General features: G+C 40.0%; 1 protein-coding gene across 1 annotated transcript; it reads left to right on the forward strand.

Moving 5' to 3' along the window:
• The first annotated feature begins 5332 nt into the window (after positions 1–5332).
• Positions 5333–9552, forward strand: si:dkey-183c6.9 (E3 ubiquitin-protein ligase TRIM39). Its single transcript, XM_034557253.1, has 8 exons — positions 5333–5391; positions 5908–6501; positions 6596–6691; positions 7744–7977; positions 8137–8284; positions 8413–8439; positions 8864–9009; positions 9121–9552. Exons 2-8 carry the CDS (start codon positions 5932–5934, stop codon positions 9550–9552), a joined length of 1653 nt encoding a protein of 550 aa, XP_034413144.1. The 5' UTR covers positions 5333–5391; positions 5908–5931.
• The last annotated feature ends 178 nt before the right edge of the window (positions 9553–9730 follow it).

Raw genomic sequence — 9730 nt, forward strand, 5'->3', positions numbered from 1 at the left:
GTCCTCAGCCCCGCTGCCTCCCTCCGCTTCCAGTCGGGCCCTAACGAGCGAGGGAGGACAAGATGCTCTCCCCGTCTGTGAGCTTAAACACCGGGGATATTCTTCATGCTTCTCCTCGGTCTGCCTCCACCTCCTGCTTTCCCCTCTCCTTCCCTCTTGCAATGCTGGGGCTATCGTGCTGCGTTCATGTGCTCAGCGGAAGGACCTGTTTTCTATCACCAAGCGCACATGAAACCTAATAACAAAAGTGACAAAAGTGAACATTATAATAGAGATAAACATATTCTACTTTCTGCTGTGGTGATAGTTAGGTTTATTGTTAAATATTACGTTATGGTATATATATATATATATATATATATATATATATATATATATATATATATATATATATATATAAAGTATATTCACAATACAACTGCAGAAATAAACAATAAAATAGGGATAAAGATGTTTTCAAAATGTAATATGTAGGCTAAGAGCAGAGACCGTAAATCAAAATGCAAGAGACTAACTATGATACTTTCTGATAAGTGATACTAATACTTAATAATAGTAGGTTTTTGTGCTATAGAAATACAGAAATCCCTCAAAAATAAGGTAATAGACGTGTTTCATGGCATTTTGACACGTAAATTACCGGAATAGGGAGTTGTAGTTTTATATGTAGGCCAGCAGGGGCAGACTAACTCAATAAAACTCAAACAGATGCCACAGCCCTGACCCCTGACGTAGTTTAGCGTTAGTGGCCAACGTAATCTAGTCCAAGCCAGTTTACAACATTATCATCCTGTTGCTTTTGAAGTAACGTTTCTGGCTACATGACACATGTAAGTACACTATCCAATGACCGAGGTGAGCGTTAGGTTAGTTCTCCTCTTTGGTTGTATTGTTGTATTGTATTGTATGTTTGACTTTTCCTCCATTTAACCTAAGCTAAACGTCAACGCTTGCTTAATTGCTAACTTTGTCTCCCTCCAGTTTAGTGGAAGGAAACGGCCAGTGTATAACAATTATCAGCTAATTTAATTAAATGATTTGCTTAAATGCAACATAAGCAAGTTCATAGTTACACGTCTATTATTACATTTTGTGATACAGCATTTTGTAATTATGGTATAGTTGAGCTGATTTGGTTAATAGAAAAACGGCAGGATGAAGCGAAAACATGCATTACTTAAGGACAGGCACTATAATACGTTTTTACCAATCGCATAATAAAATAATGTTCTAAATATATATATATATATATATATATATATATATATATATTTATAATACTAGTTCAACATTTATCCAATATTGTCCCATTTCTATCTGTCATTTCAATGTTTCACTTCATAATTCAGATTTTTCCGGTAGCCATAAAGGCAGCATCTGCCTCTGCTTCCAGTCCGCACAGGCGCACTGTCCTACTGTAAGCAAGATGAGCAAGGTGTGTGTGTGTGTGTGTGTGTGTGTGTGTGTGTGTGTGTGTGTGCGTGTGTGTGTGTGTGTGTGTGTGTGTGTGTGTGTGTGCGTGTGTATAAATGTGTGTGTGTGTGTGTGCGTGTGCGCACAAGTGAGTGAGTAGCTTCATAATCACAACCATCGTCACAGCCTCATTTTTCATATCGGAATAATTTGGCAGATATTAAAATGTAGAGAATGTGTGGGTTGGGTGGCTTAATTGATCTTTATCTGTGCTCTGAATGCTTGAAAAATACACACTTCTACCTGCAAAAGACCTTTACTGTGTCAAAACTAGCAGAATTATAGGCACAACATTTTTTACAAACTGGTGTACACTTACAAAAGTTCTGATTTGTAATATGCGTTTGTAACAAATACATGTACAGCTGAATATGTGAATAATATATGGTATTATTTTGAATTAAGCACCCATTGCTGGAATTAAATCATAGCAGATCATTGTACTAGGAGATATGGAGAAAATCAAATATCACAATATCTTTCTCAATATTGATATGGCGACAATATTGTAAGTTACATAGTAATTATCAGCAGACAACAAAGACATGGACTACTATAAACACATAATACATGTTGGATACTGTATATTAATGTTAAATAATTACATTTTCCTTTGTACATTTTTCATTATCTAATATATGGATGATAGATATGGTCTGTGGTGTACTGTTCCTGAAACATGCCAGAACAACAATGATTCTCCCCTTGAAAAGCACATGCATGCTCAATCATTTTCCAAGCATGACTTGTGAAATGCAAAACGTCTTGACTGAAACCAGAGCAACTTGATGGCGACAATATTGTAAATTTAAAATATTTACACAATAACATTTGTGATAAATATTGATCAGTAATGTGGATATAATGACTAAGTGGGTAAAGTAAATAATAAAACAGATAGAACAGTCTGGTAAGTTCATAGAATTACATTCCTTTACTGTAATGCAGCCTTGAAAACCAGGACATATATTGCCAGTGCTGACACATAGAAACAGACAACCTACTGGGAATTTACAGTCATCAATTAAACTGCATGTCCTTGGACTGTGGGAGGAAGCCAGAGAACCTGTAGGGAACCCACGCTGACATGGGAAGAACTGCAAAACGCAAACTCCACACAGAAGGGCCGTGCAGCCCGGGATCGACCCAGGTCCCTGTTTCTGTGAGGTGACTGTGCTAGCCACTACTACTACACCACGTGCAGCCTGAATATGCACATATACATGTTTATTTTTTACTTTTTTACATGAATATGGACACTTTTATTGAGACATGGATGTATTTTGTTCATAATTTTCATTTTGTAATGTTCTACTTAAGGTTATGTGTCTTATCAATATCTATGTGTGTGTGTGTGTGTCTGTGAGTGTATCAGGACCTAAATCAGAAGCTTCTCGCCACTACAGCGAAGTTAACATACATGAAGCATGAGTAGACCGCCCTGGCCGCCATAGGCCAGTTGGCTCTCTGAGGAGAAATGCTTCAGAAGCCTTGCCAAAAACAAAAAAACATGGTGAGTACGGAACATTCATGGTCGAAAAAACACATCCAGACAACATCAGGTTGCAAGATAGTTTGTTGTCCTCACAGACCGTTCTTCAGGCAGGTGGTTAATGTGATGACGCTCTCCGTATTCTTAAGCAAGACAGTGAATCCCATCGAGCTGTTGGAGAATCATGTGGCTGACCTTGACCTCTGGTCTGACACATTATGGGAGTACACAATGTAAAGGAGAAACTGCAGACCCACACCTAACCACAAGAGGCAGTACAGCATCAGACACAACAGATATGTTGGAAGCATATATTTAACTGCATCTATTTAATTAAATTAGTGTGTAATGTTAGAGTGAAAGAATGTATAATATTATTGTTTCATGATTTTTATTTACTTGTCAAAGTAAAGGGTATTGTTATTGAAGATGTGTTTTAAATGATTGATGCCTTTAGCAGACCATGTGTGGAGATTTAGAGGTTTATTGTGGCTTAGAAAGTCAGGATTGTTCCATATGGGGGTGAAATTTGAAGGTGCAAACGGGATGTTTGTGATTTTGTGGAATTTCCACCAGGCTGCCAGAGTTTCTGCTATTGTTAGTGTTTTGGAGTCCAGAATAAAACATTTGAAATTGTCGTACAGCATACCACACCCTCTATTAGACCGTTGATTCAGAAAAGGAAAGAATCCAAAAAGAAATGTTTAAGGAAAAAATGGAATAAACCTCAAGAAGAGTAACAAGGAAGGTATTCCTCTCCCAGGATGGACAGGCATGCAATAGATGTGTGTACAGAAAAACCAACACAAGGATATTATAGTATGGACAAACAGGATGACAAAAATAAAGAGATTGTAAATATGGATTTGGGAGGACATCTACAGGGCAACTTCAGGTGGTGCCAGGCAACACGGTCGTAATGAAGAGTGTGGTGCAGTTACAAAGAAAGTCAATTAATAGATTTTACAATAAAAAATCTATTTCTTTCACAATTTATTTAAATAGTGGATTTTCTTACTGGAGTCTAATGCCTTGACAGTTCAGTTTCCCCGGGTAGTTGAACAATGATTCACTGAGACAGACTGACATTTTTCCATGCTTGCACACAGTCATGATACAGAACAACCCAGTTAATAAATTGGTGGGGATGCAGTGTCATTGGTGAGCGATCTGTTTAAGTTCTGTATAAAATGTGACACACACACGTAATGCTTGCTAATTCAAATACCAGTTGCACATTTTTCAGTCCTTGTGAGCATTTGAATGAACACCTAGGTGTGACATGTAAAGTGTTTCATTGTATTTTCAGGACATATATGATGAAACTAAAGTTTAGTTAATATATTATTGTTATTATGTTAATAATTGTTTTGAACTTGCTTATATTAATGGAAAACTATCCATGTTATCATCATGTGTTTTATTTACTTTTGTGTCAACAGATTATGTTGTTGGATTGAACATCAGATTAAAGTCATTAATTCAGCTGTCAGACTTGGACATGAAGCGTTTGTTGACAGAGGTGAGACTAATGGCTGTTTTATGACTATGAACTTAATTCAAATATTGTACAAATTATTTTGCTCTATAGTAACATTGTTGTTCTTTATTTTCTTTATTCTAGTTGTTAAAACAAAACGGATCGTCACCACAGTTTACCCTGAAGATTCAATCTGCGAAGCCGTGACGTGGACGAGATTAAAGGGAGGTGAATGGGTCTGCTATGCAGTCTATTATTTATTTTCACATTTCTAATTTATTTTCTTGTACATGAAAACATTGTGTTATTGTCAGATTCTAGGGCGATGTAGTTTGACCTGTTTGGAGAATATTCACCTTTCTACCACAAGCTCATTGGTGATATTGAGATGCAGGTGATTAATGTGATGACGCTCTCTATCAGTCCTCTGTACTCCTGTGTATAAATAGTTAATAAGTGTAGATGGCATGTTTGTCACAAAATTATATACTGGAATCTTACATGTCAATATAGTGATTTCCCCAAAACTACACTGAGTACACCTTTTTAATAAAGTTGATCTTGTTACTGTATTGTGAAAATGTGTGTGAATATTTGTTGTATGTTTCTGTGCATTTGAAACAAAGAGCCTTGGAATGGTGAAGTGATGATTGTGACTGAGCTTTATTCAAGTACTTCCTTGTTGTTGCTCAGTCCAATACAAAACAATTCAGATAAAATGTACTATACAATACAATACAAAGGAATTCTATACAAAGCCAGTAAGGCACCTGATCTAGGCATTACTCCTCCCACCCTGGAACAACATGGTGGTTGGTAGCCCTAGAGGAAAGAACGACCCAGAGGGAGTGGTAACAGCGAAACCCGGGAGGACTTTGGATCACGACCGCAGTGCCAGTGTTTGCCTTTGCTACCTCAGAGGTCACGTTTCACATTCAGCGACAAGGTAAGACCAGGACAATAAAGCAGATGGGCATATGTTAAAATGTTGAAGAATGTTTCAGTAATGGTCATGTAATTAAATGTAATATAAGAGGGACTCCTATTTGAAGCCATCAGGGTTCATCCCTTGTGGGGTGTGCAGTGAATTATGGGAGTGTGGAACTTTGAAAACACTCGCAGAGCATGTTAGTCTTTGGATTTTACCGGGTCTGTTCAATCAATGTTTCAAGCTAAACTTACAGAGTTAGAGAGAGGCTGAGTCATGTGACCATGCAGCTGGACTTTTGGCCAGTGCGTTGAGTTGTTAAAGTTAATGATAAAGAAGGAAAGCTGTTTATGTTATTAAAGTCCAGCTGTTTATGTTATTAAAGACCATAAGGACAAAAGCTCTGAAATATTCTGTGGACTGCCCTGTATGTTTTGTAGATGTCTTTATTTTCTGAAAGGATTGTAAATCTCACCAAAACACATTTCCTCCTTGACTCAGAATGTAAATAATTAATTTCTTATTCATAATCAGTGAACAGACCATCTCTCTGAGGGCATGGCCTCCCCCAGCGTTCTCCTGTCAGAGGTGCAGTTCAAGTGTTGCATCTGTCTGGAGGTTTTCTTTGAGCCCGTCTCCATCCCCTGCGGTCACAGCTTCTGCTTCACCTGTATCACATCACACTGGGACAACCGGCAGGCCGTCAGCTGTCCCAAATGTCACACGGCCTTCGAGGACCGCCCAGAGCTTTGTGAAAACTCCTTCGCCAAGGAAATGTCAGAGCAGATCCGAGCAAGAAGGCAGAACGGCGTGATGCCGATGGCAGGAACATTCATATTTTGTGATGTGTGTGTGGGGAAGCAAACGCTGGCCCTGAAGTCCTGCCTTGTATGTCTGACCTCATATTGTGAGAGTCACCTGGAGCCCCATCTGAGAGTTGCCACCTTGAAGATACACAAGCTGATTGAACCTGTGGCGATGATGGAGAACCGGATGTGCAAAAGGCACCAGCGGCTTCTGGAGTTGTTCTGCAGGAGCGACCAGAGGTGCGTGTGCGTGCTGTGCACCGAGACCGACCACCGCTGTCATGACACCGTCCCAGTGGAGCGAGAGAGTAAGGAGAAGAAGGTGAGGTCCTAAAGTCCTCGTCATCATCATTGCGCCATCATCCCATCAAATACATTGATTTATTTTTGGTTTGAATTCCCGTTCTAATGTTCAGGCTCGGATGAAAAGGATTGAGGCCGATGTTCAGCAGATGATCCAGGACAGACTGCAGAAGGTGGAAGAGATCAGACACTCGATGGAACTCAGCAAGGTGAGTCGACATTAGAACAGCTTCGGTGAATGTTTCCTGTTGGATAATTTGCAGAACAGTAAAAACAACCTAAACATATGTTAATGTATAATTGTTCTGCTTGTAAACTATGTATACAGTCATATTTATGTAATGTGTTTATGTAACTTTGTAACGCTGTTCATTCTGTACACATGACATCTATTGCATCTGTCCATCCGGGGAGAGGGATCCTCCTCTGTTGCTCTCCTGAAGGTTTCTTCCCTTTTTTCCCTGTGAAAGGTTATTTTTGGGGAGTTTTTCCTGATCCGATGTGAGGTCCTGGGACAGGGATGTCTTATGTGTACAGATTGTAAAGCCCTCTAAGGCAAATTTGTCATTTGTGATATTGGGCTATACAAAATAAACTGAATTGAATTGAATGATATACTAGTACTACTGCTATGTATTCTGCCAGTGCTTCTACTTAAAGGAGCTGTATTTCACATTCTGAACATCAATATAGCAGCAAACAGCTACCATCTACATAAAGATATAGTGTAGAAATGTCTACCTGAGCAGAGAAGGAAGTCACTCTACCTCTGTGCGCCATGTTATCCGAGCTTCTCCGTGCTTTGTCAACAACTTGAGGAAACCGAACAGGCAGTTGAATGTGAGCGTGCCCCACTAGCTCGCTCGTGGCCGGTTGTGAAGCTTTCTTGACCGACAGTGTCGTCTTGGAGTAGTATACCCGTCCTCCTCTTTCCTCTCAGGTAAACCCTGTTAGCTACTGTAGCACCGTTAGTCTGCCACTTTGCAACATGCAACGTTTCTTCCATATATCTGTGAAGTTTGTTTTCAATGTATGTGCGCTGGAGGTTTCAAGTGTCCTCAAGAAACTGTAAGTTGCATACTGGGCCATGGATGGCTTCCATACTAGTTGTGATGTAACACAAATCCTCCTTCTACATACACGTTATAAACTGAGCACAGAGAAGCTTTCCTCCTTCAGCAGATGAATGTAAAAACAGTTTGCTGGTGTCAAAGTTCAACTTTACCAGTCAACCTTTTTTTTCATAATTCAATGACTTCAGGACAGCGCTAAGAGGGACATAGTGGAAAGCCTGGAGGTCCTCTCCACTCTGTTTCGCTCCTTGGAGAGTCGTCAGGCGAAGCTGGTGGAGATGATCCAGAGGAAGCAGACAGCAGCAGAGCAGAGGGCGGAGAGGCTCATCACAGAGCTCAAGCTGGAAATCACTGAGCTGGAGACGAAGAGAAGTGAAATGGAGCAACTTTCTCACACTGAGGACCACCTCAACCTCCTGCAGGTGAGAATTTGTCTCACAGCAAGATATTTCATAGTCGTACAAACAGAGATTTTAAAGAGCGTTCAAAAATAATGTACAGACTGGAGTGGAGTTATGTTTTATCTTTATTCTCTTCTGGTCTGGCCTCTTTTCTGCTTTTCTTTCTCCCTTATTTGTCAGAGGTTTCCAGCTCTAAGTTGTCCTTCATCTGCCAAAGCCTGCGATGACATCATCGTCCATACAGACGCATGCTTGGGGATTGTAAGGAGCGAGGTTGCCAACATTGAACAGCAGCTCCAGTCAGCTTTGAAAAAGCTTTCCATTCAAGGTCAACTTCTAAAAATATATATATATTATAACATTATCACTACATTCTGTGAGAAAACAGCTACTTACATGTAATCAATAAATGAGCATTTGCTTCATGTTTTATCATGTGTTCTTATTAACTTACAGAGCATGAGAAGATGCAGCAGTATGCAGGTACAGTACGACAGTAAAACAATAATAATCTCACATCGTTCAGCATGATAGTGTTCTCTCTCTCTCTCTTTCTCTCTCTCTCTCTCTCTCTCTCTCTCTCTCTCTCATATACACCTTTTTTTCTGTTTCTCAACTAAATTAAAACACAATGTACATTGAATAAAACCATGAAATACTGTATCAATGAGAAGTTAACATTGGAGAATAGTGGACTAGAAATCTGACATATTAGCTACAATAACATCTGAAAAGGTTTAGGGCTATCATGACAATGCATGCCACAGGATACTTAAAGATACTGCTAACTGGCATGCAACTGGATATTTCTGGACGTCTCAACTGATGGAAACCACAAACAAAAAGAATGATTCAATCTTTGGAGAAAGGAGATAATGAATTTTAAATTCCTATGTCTGTCTATCAGTTGATGTTCATCTGGACCCCAAGACAGCCAACCCTTGGCTGGTTATATCAGAGGATTGGAGACAGATCTGGGATGCAGATGTTGAACAGAACCTAGTGGACATACCAGAGCGTTTTGACACGGCACCATGTGTCCTCGCCACAAGAGTAAATAAAGATGTGGTTTGAATGTGTTTGTCCTTTTAGGGATGTTATGTCTTTCTGCTTCACTCTCAGAGATGAACAGTGTCAGTGACCTGAGCCTCTCTTGCTACGCAGGGTTTCACCACAGGGAGGCACTACTGGGAGGTGGACGTGGGAGATAAAACAGCGTGGGACTTGGGTGTGGCTCAACAGTCAATCAACAGGAAGGGTGTGGTCACACTGAGTCCAGAGGATGGTTTTTGGACTATTTGCTTGAGGAAGGGCAGTGAGTACCGGGCATGTGGGGGACAGGCAGAGCTTCTGTTTCTCTCTCAGAGGCCCCAGGTTGTCGGGGTGTTTTTGGATTGCGAGGACGGCACGGTCTCCTTTTATGATGCAGATGCCAAGTCACACATCTATTCCTTTACACAGTGTCAGTTCACTGAAGCCATGTTTCCCTTTTTTAACCCAGATATGTGTGACAGCGGCAGCAACACATCACCACTTATCGTCCGCCCGCTCAGTGGAGTCAATGGAGGCAGGGATTTAGATGGCATCACAATATGATGTGAAATGTATTTTCTATGTCATGGTATTTTATTTTAAACAGTATGAAACTGTTCTCTGTGTTGATTAAAACAAAAATAAAACAACATGGATGATACATATACTGTTTCTGACTTGCCACCCTCCCCCAATAAACTGTGATGTATCTGTTCTATATGCTTTTCCTCTCCTCCTCCTT

This window comes from Cyclopterus lumpus, chromosome 18 (assembly GCF_009769545.1).
Source record: "Cyclopterus lumpus isolate fCycLum1 chromosome 18, fCycLum1.pri, whole genome shotgun sequence".
Classification (NCBI taxonomy): domain Eukaryota; kingdom Metazoa; phylum Chordata; class Actinopteri; order Perciformes; family Cyclopteridae; genus Cyclopterus; species Cyclopterus lumpus.